The sequence below is a fragment of the Lampris incognitus genome, chromosome 10 (genome assembly GCF_029633865.1).
Source record: "Lampris incognitus isolate fLamInc1 chromosome 10, fLamInc1.hap2, whole genome shotgun sequence".
Taxonomy (NCBI): domain Eukaryota; kingdom Metazoa; phylum Chordata; class Actinopteri; order Lampriformes; family Lampridae; genus Lampris; species Lampris incognitus.
Genome location: NC_079220.1, coordinates 59,387,602 through 59,415,127, shown reverse-complemented (window position 1 = coordinate 59,415,127; position 27,526 = coordinate 59,387,602). Strand labels below are relative to the sequence as shown.

At 43.4% G+C, this 27,526-nt stretch overlaps 2 protein-coding genes across 6 annotated transcripts; both read right to left on the bottom strand.

Moving 5' to 3' along the window:
- Positions 1 to 1,395: 1,395 nt before the first annotated feature.
- antkmt (adenine nucleotide translocase lysine methyltransferase) lies at positions 1,396 to 16,712 on the bottom strand. Of its 5 annotated transcripts, XR_008810846.1 has the most exons (7): positions 11,540 to 11,574; positions 10,013 to 10,176; positions 9,634 to 9,738; positions 6,948 to 7,088; positions 5,390 to 5,440; positions 2,203 to 2,558; positions 1,396 to 1,721 (listed from the first exon to the last, which is right to left on the bottom strand). XR_008810846.1 is itself a non-coding variant. In XM_056287926.1 (6 exons), the coding sequence occupies exons 2-6, from the start codon at positions 10,172 to 10,174 to the stop codon at positions 2,304 to 2,306; spliced, it is 714 nt and encodes a 237-aa protein (XP_056143901.1). In that variant the 5' UTR covers positions 10,175 to 10,176; positions 16,657 to 16,712; the 3' UTR covers positions 1,396 to 2,303. The 5 variants fall into 5 exon arrangements, 4 of the variants coding, with proteins under 4 accessions (XP_056143901.1, XP_056143902.1, XP_056143899.1 ...); XM_056287926.1 differs by lacking the exon at positions 11,540 to 11,574 and adding an exon at positions 16,657 to 16,712 and having other exon boundaries at positions 1,396 to 2,558; XM_056287927.1 differs by lacking the exon at positions 11,540 to 11,574 and adding an exon at positions 11,580 to 11,702 and having other exon boundaries at positions 1,396 to 2,558.
- hirip3 (HIRA interacting protein 3) lies at positions 16,399 to 27,404 on the bottom strand. The gene is made up of 8 exons (XM_056288485.1): positions 27,340 to 27,404; positions 24,266 to 24,386; positions 24,030 to 24,156; positions 22,055 to 22,492; positions 21,769 to 21,941; positions 20,412 to 20,559; positions 19,841 to 19,939; positions 16,399 to 16,893 (listed from the first exon to the last, which is right to left on the bottom strand). Exons 1-8 carry the CDS (start codon positions 27,402 to 27,404, stop codon positions 16,715 to 16,717), a joined length of 1,350 nt encoding a protein of 449 aa, XP_056144460.1. The 3' UTR covers positions 16,399 to 16,714.
- Positions 27,405 to 27,526: the final 122 nt, after the last annotated feature.

The window sequence follows — 27,526 nt, the reverse complement described above, 5'->3', positions numbered from 1 at the left end:
AGGGTAAAGAGTTGGTCCGTTGTTCCACGGCCAGGACAGAATCCCCATTGTTCCTCCTGGATCTGAGGTTTGATAACTGGTTGGAGCCTCCTTTTCAGCACCCTAGAGTAGACTTTCCCAGGGAGGCTGAGCAGTGTGATGCCCTGATAATTGGAATGCATCCTCTGCCCCCCCCCTTTTTTCCCGTCAGCTTTCCTTGTGCTTAAAATGGGTAAAGATGGGGAAATTGTGGTCATGAAGGTATGCACATGGTCAGCAAGTTGGCTGTGGCATTCAAGTGATGATTGATTGGTATGAACAGGCCTGAAGCGTACCGAGAAAACATTCCTCACACCATTACACCACTGCAACCAGCCTGGACTGTTGACACAATGCAGGTTGGGTTCATAGTTTCATGCTGTGAGCACCAAATTCTGACCCTACCATCTGTGTGCCTCAGCAGAAATCAAGATTCATCAGACCAGGCTACGTATTTAGAGTCTTACTCTGTCCAGTTTTGGTTCTCATCTGGCAGAAGTGGAACATGAGGTGGTCTTCTGTTGTTGCAGCCGATCCACCGCAGGGTTAGCCATGTTGTGCATTCTGAGATGCATTTCTGCTCATCACAATTGTACAGAGTAGTTATCTGAGTTACCGTAGCCTTTCAGTCAGCTCAAACCGGTCTGGTTATTCTCCGTTGACATCTCTCATCAAGGTGTTTCCATCGGCAGAACTGCCTCTCACTGGATTTTCTGTTTTTCACACCATTCTGGGTAAACTCTACAGATTGTTGTGTGTGAAAGTCCCAGGAGATCAGCAGTTACAGAAATACTCAAACCAGCCAGTCTGGCACCAACAATCAAACCACGGTTGAAATCACCGAGATATTTTTCCCCTGTTCTGATGGTTGATGTGAACATTAACAGAAGCTCCTGACCCATATCGGCATGATTTTATGCATTGCACTGCTGCCACATGATTGGCTGATGAGATGTTTGCATGATAAGTAAGTGTACAGGTGTTCCTAAAAAAAGTGCTAAGTGAGTTTGTGTGTACATCAAATTTTACTTTGAGGTTAAACCAAAGCCCTAGAGACATTTGCTGGAGGACCTCAAGTTATGCTCTTCTTCACATGTGAAAACTACTCCAGTGAGCTTTAATAACGTTTTGGGAGTTGAAGTACAGCTTTGTTGCACACTCACCAACCGTTGGACTGACAATATGGCAACAGCAGCTAATGGGTGGCAAACTTGGGCAACAAACTGTTGAAGATCAATAGGAAGGTAGTGGTCTACTAATGACATGGCAGCATTGCTTTTTCCCCTTTTAATAAAATCAAAAAAATGTTTCCCCTGTGGCACTGAACTAGATAAAACACACACACACACACACACACACACACACACACACACACACACACACACACGCACAGTACTTGCATGATATCAGGAATTCCGTTTGCGAGGAGTTTTCCTTCAAGACTGAATATATAACACGGTCAACAAATTGCAGAACAACGAGTAAACAAATATTCAAGAATCTGTCCATCAAAAGTTACGTTTGTCCAGCAAGACACAAGTGCAGCTGACTGAAGAAATGCTGAGAGGTTTTGCACATCATTGAGCTCTTTGCAAAATCACAAGTCCATGTGAAGAAAATGCAACTGCGACTACCTGGCTCCATGTCACTTACAGCTCGTTGTGCAACAGCATTTGAGGAAATCTTGCGAAGACTGAAAAGGGCTGTGAGCAATGTGGTGGAAATAAAGAAAGAAAGAAAGGCAGTTAGTTTGTAATGTCTCAGCAGTCAAGTTACGTGTTGGCAACCTGTTGCAACAATACACACTGCGTAGGCTATTTGTCGAACTCAGTGGCTTGGTTCAGCCAGAAGTATAATGGTATTTTGCTGGGTTTACATATATATATATATATATATATATATATATATATATATATATATATATATATATATATATATACATATACATATATATCGGTTTTTTTTCCAGAAACCGTAAATGGTGTTGATAGAAGTGCTCAACTAATGAGGAGTGGAATAGGAGGAAAAATACTTTTAATACATAGCAGTACAAGCTTGTTTCGAGTGTTGCGCACTCATCAACTGCTAATGTGTGTGTGTGTGTGTGTGTGTGTGTGTGTGTGTGTGTGTGTGTGTGTGTGTGTGTGTGTGTGTGTGTGTGTGTGTGTGTGTATATACACTCACCAAGTCACTCCTAACATGATGAACAGATAAGCCATGCATACACCTTAATCATAACTCCCATTTCACAGAAAACAATCTTGTCGGTAGTGAGGCATAGAAAATCAGAGCATGTGGACACTTGTGTCACTCTCAGTACTTCTCTTCTCCTCACTGACAACGTCCCCACCCATGGAATACAATGTGGACCTTTTTTTGCAGGTATTGTGCCTCTGACCATGCATGTTATAGGCCCAGGCTTGGTCCACACCCTGACCCTCGGTTCTGGAGGGTGTCCAGTTTGGAAAGGGAAAACGACCAGCGACCACAAGCGCATCATCAGGAAGCTCTGCCTCCAACTTGTCTTGCAGCAATGACAGCTAGAGGGAACACAGACATATGTTAAAAACCTGTATTTCACAACTGACAAGACAATGACAGCTAGAGGGACCACAGAGACCTGTTAAAAACCTGTATTTCACACCTGACAAGACAATGACAGCTAGAGGGACCACAGAGACCTGTTAAAAACCTGTATTTCACACCTGACAATGACAGCTAGAGGGACCACAGAGACCTGTTAAAAACCTGTATTTCACACCTGACAAGACAATGACAGCTAGAGGGACCACAGAGACCTGTTAAAAACCTGTATTTCACACCTGACAAGACAATGACAGCTAGAGGGACCACAGAGACCTGTTAAAAACCTGTATTTCACACCTGACAATGACAGCTAGAGGGACCACAGAGACCTGTTAAAAACCTGTATTTCACACCTGACAAGACAATGACAGCTAGAGGGACCACAGAGACCTGTTAAAAACCTGTATTTCACACCTGACAAGACAATGACAGCTAGAGGGACCACAGAGACCTGTTAAAAACCTGTATTTCACACCTGACAAGACAATGACAGCTAGAGGGAACACAGAGACCTGTTAAAAACCTGTATTTCACACCTGACAAGACAATGACAGCTAGAGGGACCACAGAGACCTGTTAAAAACCTGTATTTCACACCTGACAAGACAATGACAGCTAGAGGGAACACAGACATATGTTAAAAACCTGTATTTCACACCTGACAAGACAATGACAGCTAGAGGGAACACAGACATATGTTAAAAACCTGTATTTCACACCTGGCGAATGTTGAAAAGGTCGTTAAGCTCAATGCAGCTAAATAATATTGCCCTTGCTATAAATTGCTCGTTTTTTCTTCAGCAAACAATCAGCATTTATGAAATGTAATTGAGTTGTTTAACCTTAGTTCATTTGAATACACTGCTGCTGCCCGACCTGTCTCCAACCGACATGTCTCCAACTGCCCTGTCTCCAACCGACATGTCTCCAACTGACCTGACTCCAACCGACCTGTCTCCAACTGACCTGACTCCAACCGACCTGTCTCCAACTGACCTGACTCCAACCGACCTGTCTCCAACTGACCTGACTCCAACCGACCTTTCTCCAACCGACATGTCTCCAACCGACCTTTCTCCAACTGACCTGTCTCCAACCGACTTGTCTCCAACTGACCTGTCTCCAACTGACCTGACTCCAACCGACCTGTCTCCAACCGACCTGACTCCAACCGACCTGTCTCCAACTGACCTGACTCCAACCGACCTTTCTCCAACCGACATGTCTCCAACCGACCTGTCTCCAACTGACCTGACTCCAACTGACCTGTCTCAAACTGACCTGTCTCCAACCGACCTGTCTCCAACCGACATGTCTCCAACTGACCTGACTCCAACCGACCTGTCTCCAACTGACCTGACTCCAACCGACCTGTCTCCAACTGACCTGTCTCCAACCGACCCGTCTCCAACTGACCTGTCTCCAACTGACTTGTCTCCAACTGACTTGTCTCCAACCGACCTGTCTCCAACCGACATGTCTCCAACTGACCTGTCTCCAACCGACCCGTCTCCAACTGACCTGTCTCCAACTGACCTGTCTCCAACTGACCTGTCTCCAACCGACCTGTCTCCAACTGACCTGTCTCCAACCGACCTTTCTCCAACTGACCTGTCTCCAACCGACCTGTCTCCAACTGACCTGTCTCCAACCGACATGTCTCCAACTGACCTGTCTCCAACCGACCCGTCTCCAACTGACCTGTCTCCAACTGACCTGTCTCCAACCGACCCGTCTCCAACTGACCTGTCTCCAACCGACCTTTCTCCAACTGACCTGTCTCCAGTAGGATTTAATGACAAATGTCACCGATTGTTTTTTTTTTACCCCCCCCCCCCAGTTGTACTCGGGCAATTACGTACTCTTTCGAGCCGTCCCGGTGCACCTCATTATCATGATTCTATATACTTTAAGATGGGCGGCACGGTGGCGCAGTGGGTGGCGCGGTCGCCTCACAGCAAGAAAGTCCTGGGTTCGAGCCCCAGGGTGGTCCAACCTTGGGGGTCGTCCTTGGTCGTCCTCTGTGTGGAGTTTGCATGTTCTCCCCGTGTCTGCATGGGTTTCCTCCAGGGCTCCGGTTTCCTCCCACAGTCCAAAGACATGTAGGTCAGGTGAATTGGCTGTACTAAATTGTCCCTAGGTGTGAATGTGTGTGTGTGTGTGTGTGTGTGTGTGTGTGTGTGTCTGTGGGCCCTGTGTGATGACCTGGCAGCCTGTCCAGGGTGTCTCCCCGCCTGCTGCCCAATGACTGCTGGGATAGGCTCCAGCATCCCTGAGAGCAGGATAAGCAGTTTAGATTATGGATGGATGGTACTTTAAGATGTACTGTAGTTTGTATTTCTTTTGTTGATCCCTGTGGGGAAATTCATCCTCTGCATTTAACCTGTCCCAACACACACTGTAGCTAGGAGCAGCGGGCAGCTGCTGAGCAGCACCCAGGGACCAACACCACTTCTTCTTTCCACTGTCTTGCTCAGGGGCACAGGCAGGAGTATTAACCCTAACATGCATGTCTTTTTGATGGTGGGAGGAAACCAGAGCACCCAAAGGAAACCCACACAGACACGGGGAGAACATGCAAACTCCACACAGAAAGGACCTGGGACAGCCTGGGGTTCAAACCCAGGACCTTCTTACTATGAGACAACAGTGTTAACCACTGGGCCACAGGGCTGCCCCTATGACCGATATCTCAAATAAATATCAATAAAAATAAAGTCAACAGTATATTTTCATGTTCGTGTAAGCCAACATTTGTGGTCCAACTTCATCAGTGTGTACTCACCACACTTGGAGCCAAAAACACAGTGACATTCTTGCAGTCTGTCAAGTTGACCTGTCATGAGACACAAGGCAACATGTATCTCTGGTCCAAACTTAAAGTTCATTCCAGAGAAAAATGATTTGTAAAGCTATCTGCATGGTCTGGGTTATTCAGGTTATATATTAGTATAATTAATAAAAATGAAAAATTAGTTTCCAGTGTTTCCACTAGGTTGAGTGCTTTTTTGGGGGGGGCGGGCTAACGGGGGGGGGGGTGGTAACCCAATTAATTACAATATTACAGAACATGTGACCTGAGCAAACAAACAGTCACAGGAGTCGTATTTTCCAAGACTTCCCACAGGTTATTTCCCAGTGGCCACTCGGAACAAGTCATGGACATTCACTTTTAAAGCCTCTTCCTCCTCTTAGTAAAGTCATGGACATACACTTTTAAAGCCTCTTCCTCCTTTTAGTAAAGTCATGTACATTCACTTTTAAAGCCTCTTCCTCCTCTTAGTAAAGTCATGGACATTCACTTTTAAAGCCTCTTCCTCCTCTTAGTAAAGTCATGTACATTCACTTTTAAAGCCTCTTCCTTATCTTAGTAACGTCATGGACATTCACTTTTAAAGCCTCTTCCTCATCTTAGTAAAGTCATGTACATTCACTTTTAACGCCCTCTTCCTCCTCTAGTACGGTGGCCCTGGCAGCTCACCCCACTGCAGCCCAAGAAAACACATGGACACAGACAAAACACAAGCAAACGAAGAAAACATCCTCATCAATTTGACAACACGTGCAGCATTTAGAAAACACGCTGCAAATTCAGACAACACAATACAAAAACGAGCTGTAATAATTAAACCAAGTGATAATGGAAGTGTTGATGCTGCTCAATGATTCAGGTAAGAACATCACAGAAGGTTGAATCAGTTTATCTGGACACAACATGTACTGAAAGAAACGTTCCATCATCATCTCAGTGATCTCTTCAGTCTCAGACTGATTCTAAGAGTAATATGAAGCCTATCTTCCTCTTCAGTGTGAGACTGATTCTAACACTAATATGAAGTCTATCTTCCTCTTCAGTGTGAGACTGATTCTAACACTAATATGAAGTCTATCTTCCTCTACTCAGAAGTCGCCTGGTATGTGGAACTGACGAGCGACACCATTCCTTCATTTAACTCTAAAGATAATGAGCTATAGTTGGAAGAGTGTGGTTCAAGGTGAAACTGCTGGTGCATAAAATCAGTTTATTTAGTGTAAATCCGAGGCCAGGGTGGCTTAATGAGTTATTGCAAATTCAACGTGTTTCCCAACTTATTTCTGAATGAACTGGAATGGGTCTTTAACAAAAATGCTTATTTTAGTACCCATATTTTCTCTTACGAAATGGTGTGAAGGCTTTATGGACATTTTCCTCACCTGAATTGAGGGTCTAAGAAGAGGGTGTAGAACATTGCACAGAATGTAGGCTAATGTGACTGTGAACGCCCTAAGGGACTAAACTGTGATTTAGGGCTACACAAATACATTTTACTTGACACCACAACACAGTAAACAAAATACCAAACCTTCCAGAGGTCTTCTCTTCGGTATGACACCTTTCCATGAAGTCCGGCTCTCCATGCGTGAAAGCGTGACAGGCGAACAAGCCAGGGGTTGAGCTCATAGCCGATGGCAGGATGGAAACCTTGGCGATGGGCTTCCAGCACCTTAACATTTAATAACACCCATTATAACGTGAACAAAACTATCATGTTTAATGACAATGCAGTTCATCCTTAAATGAAAAAAATAAAATGGTGCTTAAGTTCCTTTTAGCAGTGCTGTTTAGTTACAAAATGTTTATGCATTTTCCTTATTTTCTGTATGGCATAGAAAAAAAGTGCTGATTGGCTTCCAGTCTACCAGACTTTGTGTTTGGTGGCTGGTACATTCAACATCAATCTTGAAATATTAGAAAATGATTCGACAGCTGTCAACTGGAAACTAATTATTACATTCACATTCTAAGATAGTTGAACAACGGACTTACGTGACACTACAAGTCCTTGATTCCTTCTGTTGTTACTGTTGTTTTATTTTTATGTCGAATAATCCCCTGGCCTCAGTTTAAATTATGGAATTTCCCAACTTACCTATTATGTACTCAGTTTAAGGTGGCAGTAGATTACTTTTTTGCTTTAGCTTATCAATATGAAGCAAATGTTGATTGTACAGTGTAATGGCTATAGAATGACACCACCGGTGTTTAGATTGGTTCCCTATAAGCTTCGCTTTCACTATGCAGTTCTGTCTGTCACCGGGTATGATCTCACGAGGGAATGAACCCTCGATTTACGGCACAAAGGAAGTGTGTCAACCATTGCGCAACCAACATAGGAAGAGGATAGCACTTTTGTCTCTCCAGCAGTTATCAGCAGCTCTCCCCAGTCGCAGAAAGGGTGGATGCTGGAACAACCGAAATGACAGTGGAAACTTTAGCCACCAAGAGAAGAACCACCTCATTGATGGAGGGGGCAAAGAAGGCGAAGACGGAGAGTGATGAACAGAGGTAAAACAAGAGTGAAACTCCAATGGGCATTCACTCGATGGAGTGAGCTCCAGTGTTGTATCGAACTCTGTTTCTGCGTTGAGATCTGTTTCCCCCTAGCCAGACGAAAGTGTTTGCAGGTTATCTTGATGTTGCTCAATAATCCGGGTAAGAAAATTAAAGAAGATTGAATCAGTTCATCTGGACACAACGTTTAAGACAGATATGTTTCATCACTCATCTAAGTGACATTTTCAGTCTAAACTGACTGCAGGTATCCCCACCCTTATAAACAATACAGTACAATACAGTGCCTAACGACCAAAACCAATGACCGGTTTCATATGCAAATATGGGTGTGCCCATTGATCATGTGTACTATTCACAGAGGATTAGGGATTGTTGCAATCACAGCATTGTCGGCGACAGATGTGTAATGACCGAAATCAACAACCAGTTTCATGATCAAGTATGGGTGTGCCCATTAACTAGAGTTACAATGGCCATGTGTTTTATTCACAGAGGGTTGGGGAATGGTTGCAATCACAGCATTGTAAGATGGTGACAGATGTGCTCTTAGCCCCCCCCCCCCTCGGTTCAGGGATGGATGTTCATGGCCAACTATGTTAAGAGGGAACGACCATCCCTGAACCGAGGGGGGGACCTAAGAGTACATCTACTGGCATTTTACAATGCTGTGATTGCAACCATTCCCCAACCCTCTGTGAACAGTACTCATGGCTATCGAAACTCCAGTTAATGGGCACAACATAATTTGCATATGAAACCGGTCGTTGGTTTCGGTTGTTAGGCACTGTATTGAACTGTATTGTTTATAAGGGTGGGATACCCTTATAAACAATACAGTACACAACATCTGGAACACAACATCCATTGCACGTTGTCCGTCTTGGGAGAGATATCCGTCCTCTGTTGCTCTCCTGAGGTTTCTTCCTATTTTTTCCTCCCTGTTAAAGGTTTTTCTGTAGGGAGTTGTTCCTTATCCGATGAGAGGTTTTATGGACAGGATGTTGTGTTGCTGTTAAGCCCACTGAGGCAAATTTAATTTGTGATATTGGGCTATACAAATAAAATTGACTTGATACCTGCAGTCAGTTGAGACTGAAGATGTCACTTAGTTGAGTGATGAAACGTTTCTGTCAATAAACATATCCAGATGAACTGATTCAAACTTCTTTGATGTTCGCAGGTTAGCTATCGGTTATGATTCGGTTAAGGTAAGCATTAGGTTAAGTCTAGGGTTAAACTGAAATTGGGTTAAGGTTAGGGTTAATCAAGTGTCCCGGTATTGTGTCGAACTCTGGCTAGGGGGAAAGAGATCTAGTCAGGGAAACAGAGTTTGATACAACACCCGGGACTTGACAGGGTTCCAAACCAATATTCAGTTGGCATTCTTTCTACTGGATCAGTAAGTAACACAACCTGCCTACTTATTAATACGACAGGATGTTTTACTCTGCCTTTATCATAGCACTGAGATCGGGGTTTCAAGTTCAAATTCGGATTCTTAGGGTTGTTTCTTGCTTAGCCAGGCTGCTAACAAACAGAAAGCTATCCAGTTGTCTGTGACAGCGGCAGAAACAATAAAAATATTTGGAAACGCTAGGGGGGCAAAGTTGAAAAGTTGTCTACAGCTCTTTAATTTAGCTGGTAATGCAGAACAGTGAAAGTGAAAGAAAGCCATACATTAAAACGTTACTTACAATGCGGCCATCACCAGAGCCTAAATCAACAAGGGTCCCCGGTCGACCCCTCAGCAGTGTCATTACATTCTGTACTTGGGCCTTGCTGGCAGGGAGGTACGGGACCTGAAGGAAATTTCAAAGTTACCTCCTTACTGAAAGTATTGAGGATGGGCTATGGCTGTCTGATTAATGAGTTGGTAAGACTCACTGTATTAACGAGATCTGGCTCACTACTCTTATCCTAAAAAGCTTGAAAATTAAGGTTTCTGGGGAAACCAATCTTTTGTATACCCATCACAGCTTTGTGTCTGCTCAGGGTTACCCAAGGAAATTGGGCTTAACAAGGAATTTTGGAACAAAACTGTGACCTTAGTTAAAATTAATAGTTATCTCATACCTGTAGCCTCAGGGGTACTTTTCGAAAGCCTGGCTGAAGGATGCCCACCCACATAGCATAGACAGCAAGTCCTGTGCCAGCAGCTATCTGGGCAACACCCCAACCTCCGAGGCGCCTGCCCTTTAACTCGGCAAGGAGTTCATCTGGTGTGTATTCATCCATCCCTGTATGATATGCAATTGTTAAAGGGTAGTTTACTGCATTTCACAGAAAACAACACTCATATTTGAAATATACAGAACTCCACCTCCCTTGTACCTAGAGCCACACCAAGACTGACCAAATTTCATCTGCGCATGAATCTCTTCAGGGTCAACTTTTTTGCACCCCATGATCTGGAGGAATTATGCATTCTGCCTACACAGAATTGGCAAGTATTTGTCATGGATTAAGCCTGGTGGTCACTGTATCGTGCACTCGCTGGGGGGACACGTTAGCTTTTCTTTTTTTTTATCAGGTTGACTAAGTGCTATATAAATAAAATGCGTTATTATTATTATTATCAATGTAGTTAGTCTCAAATGTTTCTTGTCTGCAATTAATTCAGAATAAAGTGGTGAACATTTTACTTTCTTTTGGAACGGATTTGAATTTACATCTGCTTCCAAAACTAATCAGGTTGTGGAGTAGAGTAAGATTCTGTTATTACATTCATACAATATCATATCACACGTAAGATTCTGTTATGATGTCTCATACAATATCATATCACACGTAAGATTCTGCTATTACGTCTCATACAATATCATATCACACATACGATTCTGCTATTACGTCTCATACAATATCATATCACACGTAAGATTCTGCTATTACGTCTCATACAATATCATATCACACGTAAGATTCTGCTATTACGTATCATACAATATCATATCACACGTAAGATTCTGCTATTACGTCTCATACAATATCATATCACACATACGATTCTGCTATTACGTCTCATACAATATCATATCACACGTAAGATTCTGCTATTACGTCTCATACAATATCATATCACACGTAAGATTCTGCTATTACGTATCATACAATATCATATCACACGTAGATTCTGCTATTACGTCTCATACAATATCATATCACACGTAAGATTCTGCTATTACGTATCATACAATATCATATCACACGTAGATTCTGCTATTACGTCTCATACAATATATCACACGTAAGATTCTGCTATTACGTCTCAGACAATATCATATCACACGTAAGATTCTGTTATGACGTCTCATACAATGTCATATTACACATGAGACACAAATCAGGTTGTGGAGCAGAGTAAGGTTCCGTTATGACGTCTCATACAATATCATATCACACGTAAGATTCCGTTATGACGTCTCATACAATATGTTAACGTTAGACACCAGGATGCGCTAGAGGCGCTGGAGTCGCGTCAAAAGTGCACGACGGTCTCCGTTCTAGTTTTCCTGACCACGACTATCCGACAGATCCGGTCACTACCCCACAACTCCTTCAAGACCACACGTAAAACCACCGCACCTCTACTCTGCCACCTACCCTCGGTAACGCCACCTCCATGCAAAGAAACGTCACTGACCTGCACGTCCAAACGCAGCGGTACGTCATGAAAATGATGCGGAAGGACACGGAGCTCCCTGACATTGGTTCCGCTCCATTCGTAGCCCTCTCCCCTTGACTGGGGAGAACACGCACGAACATACAGGAACATTGTGCACAGTACATATATATATATATGTAACCGAGGGTTTGTAGATGTCGCCTATACTGTATGAAACTATAAAATAACAAATATGGAGGTTCCACTTTCACACGAGGACCACTTTACTTGGATTCTTCCCCCAACAGAACCCCACAGCAACAACACTGCGTACAGCACTTCCGCTCTCTTCAGCCTTCAGAATAAGAGCTCAAGGCATATACTGTGGCAACAGCTTATAACAGGAACTTAAAATCACTAACAGGCACCAACCACCTATAAACAACCTTACACCGTTACATCCGACGGCCATCACAAGGGTAAAGAAAGAAACTGTAGTATTAAGAATCATAATAATGATCTTAATGTTGAACAAAAACAAAGCTCGTTTGCCAGGGGGTACATTTACAGTGTACATTAAGTGAACATTTTATAATGTAAGCAAGCATCATATGTTTTGACTGCTTTTCTGATTGTGCTCCTGGAAATTACGGTAGAGACATATTTCTCAATTTCTATAAATGAAAGCAGGAAGGAATGGTTTATTATTTATAATTTTTACTTTTATGGCTGTGAAATTTTGCAAAAAAATAAAATTCATTATTTAAAACATTGTTACTTTCACTATTTGTGTCATGGAAACCAAACAATACATATTCCCATTTAAGGGGCTAAGTATTGCAGACTTTAGATATAATAAAAGCATTTAGTTCCTTCCAAAATTTTCTAGATCATTCGTAACTAAACGCGAAGACGGACACACCCGCGGTGACCGTTGTGATGATTGATGTTGTTACATGTTCTGCCCACTAGGCGACACTAGCTGTTAGTACTGACCTGACAGATCTAGATGAACTAGATAGGATTAGATGAAAAGGACACACTAAGAATGCACATGGATGTAACTGAATGAGTTGTTTAATAGTTAAGAGTGGAATAAAACAAGCCTCATCCTTCTAAACCCGAACATAACAACCGTCTGCCCAGTCACATTACACGAGCTCAGCATTCAGCAACTGTTTTAAACTAGAACAGTCACATTACACGAGTTCAGCATTCAGCAACTGTCTTAAACTAGAACAGTCACATTACACGAGCTCAGCATTCAGCAACTGTCTTAAACTAGAACAGTCACATTACACGAGCTCAGCGTTCAGCAACTGTCTTAAACTAGAACAGTCACATTACACGAGCTCAGCGTTCAGCAACTGTCTTAAACTAGAACATTCACATTACACGAGCTCAGCGTTCAGCAACTGTCTTAAACTAGAACAGTCACATTACACGAGCTCAGCATTCAGCAACTGTCTTAAACTAGAACAGTCACATTACACGAGCTCAGCATTCAGCAACTGTCTTAAACTAGAACATTCAAATTACACGAGTTCAGCATTCAGCAACTGTCTTAAACTAGAACAGTCACATTACACGAGTTCAGCATTCAGCAACTGTCTTAAACTAGAACAGTCACATTACACGAGTTCAGCATTCAGCAACTGTCTTAAACTAGAACAGTCACATTACACGAGCTCAGCATTCAGCAACTGTCTTAAACTAAAACATTCACATTACACGAGTTCAGCATTCAGCAACTGTCTTAAACTAGAACAGTCACATTACACGAGTTCAGCATTCAGCAACTGTCTTAAACTAGAACATTCAAATTACACGAGTTCAGCATTCAGCAACTGTCTTAAACTAGAACAGTCACATTACACGAGTTCAGCATTCAGCAACTGTCTTAAACTAGAACAGTCACATTACACGAGTTCAGCGTTCAGCAACTTTCTTAAACTAGAACAGTCACATTACACGAGTTCGGCGTTCAGCAACTGTCTTAAACTAGAGCAGTCACATTACACGAGTTCGGCATTCAGCAACTGTCTTAAACTAGAACAGTCACATTACACGAGTTCGGCATTCAGCAACTGTCTTAAACTAGAACAGTCACATTACACGAGTTCAGCATTCAGCAACTGTCTTAAACTAGAACAGTCACATTACACGAGCTCAGCATTCAGCAACTGTCTTAAACTAGAACAGTCACATTACACGAGTTCAGCATTCAGCAACTGTCTTAAACTAGAACATTCACATTACACGAGTTCGGCATTCAGCAACTGTCTTAAACTAGAACAGTCACATTACCCGAGTTCGGCATTCAGCAACTGTCTTAAACTAGAACATTCACATTACACGAGTTCGGCATTCAGCAACTTTCTTAAACTAAAACATTCACATTACACAAGTTCAGCATTCAGCAACTGTCTTAAACTAGAACAGTCACATTACACGAGTTCAGCATTCAGCAACTGTCTTAAACTAGAACAGTCACATTACACGAGTTCAGCATTCAGCAACTGTCTTAAACTAGAACAGTCACATTACACGAGTTCGGCATTCAGCAACTTTCTTAAACTAAAACATTCACATTACACGAGTTCAGCATTCAGCAACTGTCTTAAACTAGAACAGTCACATTACACGAGTTCAGCATTCAGCAACTGTCTTAAACTAGAACATTCAAATTACACGAGTTCAGCATTCAGCAACTGTCTTAAACTAGAACAGTCACATTACACGAGTTCAGCATTCAGCAACTGTCTTAAACTAGAACAGTCACATTACACGAGTTCAGCGTTCAGCAACTTTCTTAAACTAGAACAGTCACATTACACGAGTTCGGCGTTCAGCAACTGTCTTAAACTAGAGCAGTCACATTACACGAGTTCGACATTCAGCAACTGTCTTAAACTAGAACAGTCACATTACCCGAGTTCGGCATTCAGCAACTGTCTTAAACTAGAACGGTCACATTACACGAGTTCGGCATTCAGCAACTGTCTTAAACTAGAACAGTCACATTACACGAGTTCGGCATTCAGCAACTGTCTTAAACTAGAACAGTCACATTACACGAGTTCGGCATTCAGCAACTGTCTTAAACTAGAACAGTCACATTACACGAGTTCAGCATTCAGCAACTTTCTTAAACTAGAACAGTCACATTACACGAGTTCAGCGTTCAGCAACTTTCTTAAACTAGAACAGTCACATTACACGAGTTCAGCGTTCAGCAACTGTCTTAAACTAAAACAGTCACATTACACGAGTTCAGCATTCAGCAACTGTCTTAAACTAGAACAGTCACATTACACGAGTTCAGCATTCAGCAACTGTCTTAAACTAGAACAGTCACATTACACGAGTTCAGCATTCAGCAACTGTCTTAAACTAGAACATTCACATTACACGAGTTCAGCATTCAGCAACTGTCTTAAACTAAAACATTCACATTACACGAGTTCAGCATTCAGCAACTGTCCTAAACTAGAACAGTCACATTACACGAGTTCAGCATTCAGCAACTGTGTTAAACTAGAACATTCACATTACACGAGTTCGGCATTCAGCAACTGTCTTAAACTAAAACAGTCACATTACACGAGTTCAGCATTCAGCAACTGTCTTAAACTAGAACAGTCACATTACACGAGTTCAGCATTCAGCAACTGTCTTAAACTAGAACAGTCACATTACACGAGTTCAGCATTCAGCAACTGTCTTAAACTAGAACGGTCACATTACACGAGTTCAGCATTCAGCAACTGTCTTAAACTAGAACATTCACATTACACGAGTTCAGCATTCAGCAACTGTCTTAAACTAGAACAGTCACATTACACGAGTTCAGCATTCAGCAACTGTCTTAAACTAGAACAGTCACATTACACGAGCTCAGCATTCAGCAACCGTCTTAAACTAGAACAGTCACATTACACGAGCTCAGCATTCAGCAACTGTCTTAAACTAGAACAGTCACATTACACGAGTTCAGCGTTCAGCAACTGTCTTAAACTAGAACAGTCACATTACATGAGTTCAGCATTCAGCAACTGTCTTAAACTATAAGACTTTCACAACTTATTTCCCTTTGTTACTGTACTGGCTACATCAATTTATAGGAATGACACTGATCTATTCCAGAGGTTAGAAATAGTTTAGATGACAGTAAATGTAGTTCCCAGCAGTACTTACCTGCTGTGAAACTAAAACTAAAGTACATCAATTAAAAAACATTACTCACTGTCTTTGTTTCATAATGCCAGTGTGCCAAACTCTTTCAAATGTAAGTTAGATTCAATTTGAATGCATCTTCTAACAGGTTGATGTACATATCCAACAGTTGAGAATTGTTCTTTTTTGTGTTAACTAACGTACTTACCTTTGGAGTTTTTGCCTGCTTGGAAATTACATTCTTGTGATTTGCAGTGAACCTTGCCACTGAAAATCTGGAAATAAACGCTCTTTGCTGAGAACGTCCTTTGAAGAGTCGGTCACGTTATGAGGACTGTGATTACAATATTATTGCCACCATTTGACACAATCTACCAATATACCCATTAGTAATCTGAAAGGAAATTGTGCAGTAGAACATGTCTGTAGTCCCATGTTCAGTAGTAATGACCAGACATGGTTGCCCAGTGTGATTCTACGGCCTAAATCCAGCCTTTTGCTGTACTGTCAGATCTCTGTTCCAACTTTGTTAAACTTTTAAGAAAACTAAAACACTACTGGAGGGTGGCCCACTTGTTACCATATTTTACAACCTGTGTATAGCTGGCAAAAATTCTAATTTTACCATCCTTTGTATTATTCTTAACCCATTAACAATACAATATTGTTTCTATATATTTTATTATAACAAATGTTTCTAAAATACAGAGAAAGGATGTACATACATTTAAGTCATCAAATCTATTCGTTCCCCAACATATCTAACAACTTTTCCCCAAATACAGTCACAAAACCCTAATCATGGGTAAAACTTTTGCAATTAAATCTTTCTTCATAAATGATGACTCAATTGTGGCAAAAATGTATTCTCTCATGGCATACATTGTAAGACTGTTTGTGAGTCTTTCCCTTAAAGGCATAGTAACTTTAACACTCTTACACTAGAAAAACAATGCCTGTGTCCAAGTGGCCCATCCATAGCCAAACCAATGCCCCGGTCAGCTGCTGTCTCCATCATCACTAATAATACCCTGCAGGTTGTCCCAGTTCGTAGCTCGCTTGCACCCTCTGCCTGTTTGGTTGTTCTCATCACTGTCGGAGCTCGAGTTCAACATGCGCTTATATGAAGAGGATGGAGGAACATGCCATGCTGTTGCTCCTCTCCGTTTGGGTCGACCTGAAAGAAATTAATGCATTGAAAGTTGACCTCAATAATGAAAAACTTTCCCCACAAATTTAGTGAATTTAAAAATGTATTCAGAAATGCACTGTTTTACAACTTGAAGAAATCCATCTTAGATTTACGAAAGATGTCAAGATACTGGGAAAGGCATATTACAAATTTCCCTGAATTTGACAGATGCGACAACACTGTGTAAACCACCTTGCACATGGTTTCTTAACAAATCCATTTGCAACCTACCTGACAAATGAGGCTCATTGTTTTAGGGTTGCCTTGAGTTTACATTTACAAATTAATACAGTGCCTTGCATAAGTATTCACCCCCCTTGACAGTCATCACTCATTCCTGGATTAGAAAAGATACTCACACATCCGTTCCCGAACAGCATTATTGTTGTGAACCCATAAGCTCTAACAGCATGTTCCCAAAGCCAAAATAAGTTGTGTTTCACTGACTTTTTATTAATAAATTAAAAACTAAAATATAGTGCTTGCATAAGTATTCAACCCCGCGTGTTCTGAAAGCTCCAAGTTACACAAATGACAAATTATTCCTAAAACAAACTCAGGTTAACACAACTGGACATAATGAGTGTGCAGCTGTAAGATACTAAAGAGAGGGTCTTGTTTATGGTATAAAAGCACTCTGTGTAAAGTTCATTAGCCGGGCGTGAACTCCATCAGAACATGAAGACAAAGCAGCATAATACTGAAGTAAGAGACAAAGTGATTAAAATGCAGAAGGCTGGAAAGGGACACAAAACAATATCCAAGTGTTTGGATGTCCCACGGAACACTGTTGGGTCCACTGTCAGAGAGTGGAAGCTGTATCACACCACCCAGACGCTTTGTAGGACAGGCTGTCCCTCAAAGCTCAGTGTCCGAGCAAGACGTGGGCTGGTGAGGAAAGCCACACATGATCTTGCAGTCACTCTGAAGGAGCTCCAGAGGTCAGTGGCTGAAACCAGGGTAAATGTGCATGAGTCAACCATATCACGGCTCTCCATAAATCTGGCCTATATGGGAGGGTGGCAAGAAAGAAGCCATTGCTCAAAACTATCCATACAAAAGCATGCTTGGAGTTTGCTACCAAGCATGACAGAGACCCAGTTAAGATGTGGGTAAATGTTTTGTGGTCAGATGAGAGGAAACTTGAGCTTTTTGGCCAAAACTCAACGCGTTATGCGGACCTGCCAACCCTAAAGAATAAAAATTAGTAGTCCTTTTAGCATGCACGCGCGTACAAAAAAAATTTTGTGTTTGCGTGCCTGCCGAAAGTACACGCTGGAAAAAAAAGACATCCCACAGTATATTGTGAAAAAACACTTATTAATTGCAAACTGAAATCAAAAAACAAAACTGCCAGTCATTGGGATTCATGACTGTTCACCATATTAGTAGGCTTGCATTGGGTTAAAAAAAAAAATCAGTTTGAAGCCCAAAATAAACTAAAAAGTTTTATGGAGGCCTAAAATCACGCAAGCATTTTTTTCTTAAATGTATTTCTAGTTTTCCCCCTTATCCCACCCGATTAACCCAATGGCATATGGCCGGAACTCTTGTCGAATAACTCCCCTGGCTCACGTGTCCACAGGAAGGAGATAGTCGTAACACCAGCTTCCTTCAAACTCGTGTCGGCCGCTCTTGCTATTTTACACGCTGAAGCCTCGTATGGATTGCATCACCTTCAGGCCGCAAAGGAGACATAGGGAGAATGCTTTCAGTAGCTTGGCTGCAGGCGCCCAGATGGGCCAGAGGGGTCGCTGGAGAACGACGGGTCCCCGAACACTACACCGATCTACACCCACTATCCCTCGGGTAAGGGTGGCCTAATGAAGGCCTTACCCCGTGGACGCTCAGGCCGTGACCGGTTACGGCGAGTCTGGGATACGAACCTCCCAGCCACACGACGAGCGGGTTGCAAGAACGGCGGGTTATTCCGCTCGCCATCAGAGCGGCCAAGCGTTTATTTTAAAGGCAGCTCTTTTGCCTATTTTGGACTATCAACTCATAGTCGCGTATTTTGGTCTCAAAATGCAGAGTGACTATGCAGAATGTGTAGAGGCTGGCAGATGTGGTTATGTGTGGCGCAAACTGCTCATGCCCTAAAAAACACCCTCCCTTACAGTGAAGCATGGCAGCGGCATGGGGTTGCTTTTCATCTGCAGACACTGGGAACTTTGTTCAAATTGAGGGAAGAATGATAGCGCTAAATGCAGGGAAATATTGGAAGAAAACCTGTTGCAGTCTGCCATAAAACTGAAGCTTGGGAGAAGGTTCACCTTCCAGCAGCACAATGATCCTAAGCACAAGCCTAAAGCAAGAATGGCATGACTCAGCAACAAAAAGGTGAAGGTTTTGGAGCGGCCAAGTCAAAGGCCGGACCTCAACCCCATTGAAAATCTGTGGCACAGACTGAAAATCACAGTCCAGAGGCGCCATCCCACCAACCTGCAAGACCAGTACAAATTCTGCCAAGAAGAATGGGCAAACATTACTCCAGACGAATGTGCAAAGCTTGTACATACTTACCCCAACAGAGTCATGGCTGTTATTGCAGCAAAAGGGTACTCTACAAAGTATTGATACTTGGGGGTTGAATACTTATGGAAGCACTATATTTTAGTTTTTAATTTATTTTTAAAAAAAGTCAGTGAAACATAACTTATTTTGGCTTTGGGAACATGCTGTTAGAGCTTATGGGTTCACAAAAATAACATTGTTAAGAAACACATGTGTGAGTATCTTTTCTAATCCAGAAATGACTGATGACTGTCAAGGGGGTTGAATACTTTTGCAAGGCACTATATATTTGCTCCCTGTGTACACTCTATTACAGCAGCATGTTCAGGCCTTCTGCTTGATGTCGAGGACATATGAGGAATCTTTTCCTCACTGTAGTTATGGGCATTAAAAACCATAAAATAGAGCCGTTGTTCACCTTGTGTGGTGATGATATTGCTGATATCAAGTGCAGCGAGCTCTTCGGCTTCTTCCCTCCTTAGACGAGCTTTTTTACATTTCGCAATTGATGGTTGACCTGTGTCCAGAGAGAACAGCATTAAAACATCAAACCCAGGTTTCCCTGATATGGTGTCAAACTGCTCAGATAAACTGGGGTGTGCTTGTTCCTGAAAAATTGAAATATTCATATACAATAAACTTCACTCTATAATTATTGCCACACTTGGTATATTTGAACAACAAAAGACAGCAGAGGACTCTGAGCAATGAGCAGTATCATATGACTGAACAGCTTTTGTCAATCCCCCTTAATGAGCTTGACTAACAGCTGCATGAGTAAAGTAACATATACTACAGGAAATTGCTCTCCCCATACATGAAACAGTAAAAATTGACTGCGTGTCATTTTTTTCCCGTTATTCAAGTTGCAGGAAACATCCTAGAATTGTTAAACTGGTGGCAATTAAGTTTAAGTGCAATCAAGCCTTAATCTGATGGAAATTTTAAAAAAAATCAATTCTCCATCTCCAAAAACTATTTTCACCAACCTTGGACACCGAGACTTTCAAGCTCTTTCCTCAGAACAGCCACTTTGGCACGAATGGAGCGACTGCCATCTAGCAGCTGCTTATAATTACGCCTCACACCACAGAGGGCGATGTAGCGTTTCAGCCGTACTATAGCTTTATCATCTTCCTGCACAAATGACAGGAAAGAAAAAGAAAGGTGTGTTAAGGTCTAACAAAATATCAACACGTAATAACATGACGTAGTGTAATGACATTTCCAGAAGATTTTTTATGCACATCACAGTGTTAAGAAAACCTGTGTGTGTGTGTGTGTGTGTGTGGGTGGGTGGGGGCACAACTACGACACTGTTAGAATGCCATTGCCAACATGTCATAAAAAGAGACACTATTAAAAGGCTAAAGGACATGAGTTTTTGTCTTCAGCCTACATCAAGGAGTGATTATTATTTTACTTCACAATTACTGTGCTAATTTCACCTAATAAATACTACAGCATGATCAGGTTAGTTGTCTAAACCACGACTACATGTCGTACCAAGCATAGGTGGGTGAAGCACAAAGCCGTGCCGCATAAATGGATCTTAAGTGCACATTTGTGAATCAGAGCTATCTGTGGCGATATTCCATTTTACTTTTTTAAATCTGCCCTGAGGACTGTGGGAACTGATGCACATAATTCAAAACTAATGTGTGTACTGTACTGCACCCTGGACTAATGTGTCTACCTTTACCATTCAGAAACTGAACAGGTCAGGAGGATATACCATTGGTCAAAGATCATAACTGAAGGATAACATGACAGAGGAAGGACAGGAGGTGGTTAGAGGACGGGCCGAGGTTTGGTCAGGGGTCTGCTCATCGCTAAACAGAAAAGTCAAGGGCAGAGAGGAGTTGTTAATCTACTGCTACACAATGTGGTATGCAAGACAAAGGGCTATGGATGGATCACTGAGAGGTCTGTCTCCCCTGCTGGCCCACCAGACTTGGTGGTTCTTATAACTGGTCCTGTTCCTTCCATGAACCCAAAAGAAAAGACTTATGCTTGCCGTGGGTGGTGTAGTGTATGACAAGGGGGAGCTCCTCACCTAATGTTAGACTAACTGAGTGCTGGTGCACCCATGCTTCTTGCTACCTACCATTTGGTCTACTCCCTTCTCCCTCTATGAACACTTTCACATCATAAACTGAATGACTGCTGTTGAGTTTACTGAGTGTTTTCTACTAATGGGATCATGAAGATCACCTGTCCCGTAACCTCTTGGGAGGTCGTTGGGTCACCGCTGTTGAATCCGCAACCATATTCAACCACAACCGCAACAATCATGAAGAATTCAAAATTCAGCTTCCTTATCAACAGCATCACATCGAAGCTCACATTTTCTCTTCTGGAAACCTTTTTGCTCACTATTACTTTTTTCCCAGTTGCCTTCTTCCCTTCTTGAGTCTTTGCTCTTTCGCTGTCCTTCTCATCGTCAAGAGATGGGAGCGAAGACGAATCAGAGTCCTCAGCAAGCTCACCTTTTCGGCTTTCCGTTGATAATTTTTTTTCTAAATATGAAGTGGGAAAAAAAGTAAGGGTATGCCAAAATGAGCTCAATGTTCCCTTTAGAGAACAAATGAACAGGTAAGCTGCAGTTGGTTTACATGGATCATGCAGTTACCTTTCTCACCGTCACCTTCTGCGGTAGCACAGCTGTCACGCTTGTGAGTCTTTTCTCTCTTGCCATTAGTTTCATCTTCATCTCCCTGTGTTGTTGAAGGCTTTTTTCCATCGCTTGTATTCCTGCTTCTCTTCTTTCCATTTTCCATAGTATTTGGCCTCCTCTGTACCTTCTGTGTCTGACCGCCATCGTCAGAGTTGCTTTTTCCAAACCTTTTACCCTGCTTATATTCTGTTGATTCATCCGTTTCCTCTCCTGTACTATCCTCGTCGACTCTGTGTGTCTGATAATTCGATTTTATTGTTCTTCGTTTTACATCTCCAGTCTGGTTAGGTTGCTCGTCATCCTCGCTTTCCTCACTTTCTGTTTTCAAGTCTTTTTCCACCTTTATTTTCGTCTCGTCATTTCCACCTTTTTCCATGTCAGTGTCTGTGTTCTCTAAAGTGTCAGAGAAACAATATTAGTTTTGAAAGCCCAGACAGAGGACTCACTCTCTGGGGATAATGTGGGGGAGTTAAATGAGGACTCACTCTCTGGGGACAATGTGGGGGAGTTAACTGAGGACTCACTCTCTGGGGACAATGTGGGGGAGTTAACTGAGGACTCACTCTCTGGGGACAATGTGGGGGAGTTAACTGCTGGTATTTTACAGAACTATTGCCCACCAAACAAAATAAACTACACTGCCAAAAATTTGAACACCCAAACATCACATACATATGTGCTTGTTGAACATCTCATTCCAAAACCATAGGTATTAATATGGAGTTGCCCCCCCCCCTTTCCTGCTATGACATCCCACCCACTCTTCTAGGAAGGCTTTCCACCAGATCTTGGAACAAAGAGTTGTTCCCATTCAACCATAAGAGCATCAGTGAGGTCGGGCACTGATGTTGGGAAGAAGGCCTGGCTCGCAGTCAGCATTCCAATTCACCCCAAAGGTCTTGGATGGGGTTTATAGGTTAGGGCTGTGTGCAGGCCAGTCAAGTTCTTCCACACCAAACTCAGTAAACCATGACTTTATGGACCCCGCTTTGTGCATGAGGGCAGTGTCTTGCTGAAACAGGAAAGGGCCTTCCCCATACTGTTGCCACAAAGTTAAAAGAACACAATTCTCTGGAATGTCATGGTATGCTGTAGCATTAAGATTTCCCTTCACTGGAACTAAGGGGCCTAGCCCAAACCATGAAAAACAACCCCAGACAATTATTCCTCCTCCATCAAACATTACAGTTGGCACCATGCATTCGGGCAGGTAATGTTCTCCTGGCATCTGCCAAACCCAGATTCATCCATCAGACTGCCAGAGAGTGAAGCATGATTCATCACTCCAGGGAATGTTTCCACTCCTCCAGAGTCTTAATGGTGGTGTGCTTTACACTTCAGCCAATGCATGGCATTGTGCATGGTGGGCTGTTGGCCATGGAAACCCATTTAATGAAGCTCCCGACAAACAGTTCTTGTTGCTTCCAGAGGCAGTTTGGTAATTGGTAGCAAGCGGCGCAACCAAGGACAGACAAGTTTTACGTGCTGTGCGCTTCAGCACTCAGCAATCCCGATCTGTGCTCTTGTGGCCTACTGCTTCCCGGCTAAGCTACCGTTGCTCTTAGACGTTTCCACTTCACAATAACAGACTTACAGTTGACTGGGGCAGATCTAGTAGGGCAGAAATTTGATGAACTGACTTGTTGGAAAGGTGACAACCTACTTGGATGTCACTGAGCTCTTCAGTACAACCCATATTACTGCCAGTGTTTAGTGTATGGAGAGTGTGTAGCTTTGTGCATCTACCAGCAACGGATGTGACCAAATCCACTCATTGAAGAGGGTGTCCACATACTTTTGACAATGTAGTGCATCAGATACAATGGCCGCTGTGCCTTATTAGGTGAAGAGGTTCCCTAATACAATACTTTTCAGACACATCAGCAAGTGAACATGTGGCTATTGTAACCTAAGAATAGCTACAACTCACCTGAAGAGCTTGACTGATGATGGATTTTCTTTGTCTTTGATTCGTCAACTGTTATTTCACTGATGTCTTTTTCTTTCCTCTTCCTTTTTAGGGTATTCTCAGATTTGTTGACACCATGGTCACGGTCCTACATGTAGAAGATAGAATATGCGTAACACTGAGGAGTATAAATTCACAAACTACTCTACTACAAAAGTCTTAAACACACCGACAGCGTCAATTCGGATTTTACTGACCTGCATTTTCATCAGTTCCTCTTTAACCACCCTCTTCATCAAATTTCTGGCCTCTGGACTTAAGGACTCATGGCCGATGTATGCCAAATACTGCCGCCTTAAAATGCCTAGAGTCAGTTTACTTCAATGAAACATTAAAGAGCTACATTAGTAACAGTATGGGAAACTCACACTGAATTTATAATTTGTGAATATGGTTTTGCAACAAAAATCTTGGGAGTACCACTAATTTAAAGAATCATTGCATGCCAATCCTGTGGTCTTGAAACATCAAATCAATACCACCAGTACTACTACTACTACTACTTTCAGCTGCTCCCGTTAGGGGGCGCCACAGTGGATCATCCGTTTCCATCTCTTCCTGTCCTCTGCATCTTTCTCTGTCACACCAGCCACCCGCATGTCCTCCCTCACCACATCCATAAACCTCCTCTTTGGCCTTCCTCTTCTCCTCTTCCCTGGCAGCTCCATATTCAGCATCCTTCTCCCAACATACCCAGCATCTCTCCTCCACACATGTCCAAACCATCTCAATCTTGTCTCTCTTGCTTTGTCTCCAAACCGTCCAACCTGAGCTTTCCCTCTAATATACTTGTTCCTAATCCTGTCCTTCTTCATCACTCCCAGTGAAAATTGTATCATCTCCACCTCTGCCACCTCCTCCTGTCTTTTCATCAGTGCCACTGCCCCCATCCATACAACATAGCTGGTCTCACTACCACCTTGTAAACCTTCCCTTTAACTCTTGCTGGGACTGTTCTGTCACAAATCACTCCTGACACTCTTCTCCACCCACTCCACCCTGCCTGCACTCTCTTCTTCACCTCTCTCCTGCACTCCCCGTTACTTTGGACAGTTGACCCCAAGTATTTACACTCATACGCCTTCGTCACCTCCACTCCTTGCATCCTCACCATCAAACAACATCAAACATCAAATTAATATTTCTACAAATAAATGTGTCCCTTCGAAAAACAACAACAAAAAGCACTAGAGAGGGGGCTGAGATAGCTTAATGTTTACAAGACATGTGCAGGTTAACAATCCGATAAACAACATCTATAAAGCAAACCCAAGCAAATGTTCAACCTTCAACCACAATTTCAACATACCTGCAGAAAAGGAAAAAACAAGTTACAGAGAATCAGTTGGAGCATAGCCTCAACTTTAACAGTGACCCTCTCATTATAATAAAGTGACAACATATGCTGACTGATGAAGGTCTTCCTGCCCTCTGTGATGAGCAGGGCAAAATAAAGCCTTTAATCTAGAGCCACAACAGAGATGCAATCATAGAGGATGCTCTTCTGCTTTCTGTAGGCGTGTTTATACTTTCAAACGTGTCTGTGTGTCATTTCCCGACCACAGCATGTAAGGCGAGATCAGACCCACGATGCCCAACTGTTTACTGTCACATGTCAAGTGCAAAAGGCAGAAAATGTAGCCGCACTTGGTGGCTCTGAAAGGCTGCTTTACTTTCACCGTTGATCAGAGACGGTGGGGGGCCGTGAGCCAGGTAAGAGCGGACCACCACCACCACCACCACCACCTTCAGTCCACTGCTGCGCCAGCTGGTCAGACAAACACACTCAAATCCGCCCCCACCCTGTGCCACCACTACATGTCCGCATGCCAGCGTCCTCAACCCGTCTGGCCTTTCAACAAGGGCGGGTTGAGAACTTGGACCTCCCACGGTGACTGGCGTCCTGGCGGTCACTGACCACAACCATGCCTGTTGGCCATGTAGGCTGCATGCACACACGTGGGATGGGACTGCGGCGTCGTGGCTCTCTGTGTCCTTAACATAGAACTACAACACTACCACCTTCACTTCCACTCCCACACCCACCCACACCAACACACCCACCCACCCACACACACACCACGCTTGACCTGCACAGGTGAAATACAAGGCGCAGAGACGACGTCACACATGCTGAACTAGACGTTAGCAGCTAACTGACACAAGTGATGCGATGACAGACCTGCTGCCGCGACTCGCCTCCTTCTACGGACCTGCTGCCGCGACTCGCCTCCTTCTACAGACCTGCTGCCGCGACTCGCCTCCTTCTACAGACTTGCTGACGCGACTCGCCTCCTTCTACGGACCTGCTGCCGCGACTCGCCTCCTTCTACAGACCTGCTGCCGCGACTCGCCTCCTTCTACAGACCTGCTGACGCGACTCGCCTCCTTCTACGGACCTGCTGCCGCGACTCGCCTCCTTCTACAGACCTGCTGCCGCGACTCGCCTCCTTCTACAGACCTGCTGCCGCGACTCGCCTCCTTCTACGGACCTGCTGCCGCGACTCGCCTCCTTCTACAGACCTGCTGCCGCGACTCGCCTCCTTCTACGGACCTGCTGACGCGACTCGCCTCCTTCTACAGACCTGCTGCCGCGACTCGCCTCCTTCTACGGACCTGCTGCCGCGACTCGCCTCCTTCTACAGACCTGCTGACGCGACTCGCCTCCTTCTACGCTTCTTAAAGTCAACAAACAAGTCTGTCGTCAGCACGTTAGCCCAGATCACGTTACCTCAGATGACGTTACCTCAGATGACGTTACCTCAGATCACTTTACCTCGGATCACTTTACCTCAGATGACGTTACCTCAGATGACGTTACCTCAGATCACTTTACCTCAGATGACGTTACCTCAGATCACTTTACCTCGGATCACGTTACCTCAGATCACGTTACCTCAGATCACTTTACCTCGGATCACTTTACCGCAGATGACGTTACCTCAGATCACTTTACCTCAGATGACGTTACCTCAGATGACGTTACCTCAGATGACGTTACCTCAGATCACGTTACCTCGGATCACTTTATCTCTGATCACGTTATCTCGGATCACGTTACCTCGGATCACTTTACCTCAGATGACGTTACCTCGGATCACTTTACCTCAGATGACGTTACCTCAGATGACGTTACCTCGGATCACTTTACCTCGGATCACTTTACCTCGGATCACTTTACCTCGGATCACGTTACCTCGGATCACGTTACCTCGGATCACTTTACCTCGGATCACTTTACCTGAGATCACGTTACGTCAGATCACTTTACCTGAGATCAGGCTCGTCCCTCAGTCTGCGCCTCGTAAACGTCCTGATATCCACTTCAGACGCCATATTTTCGCGGTTTAATTCCCGTGCACCGGATGTGACCTGTCCTCCTTCTACTCTTTCGGTTTTACTGGCGGACTACAAACTAACGGTACGGTGCATACCGCCACCTACTGTACTGGAGTGTG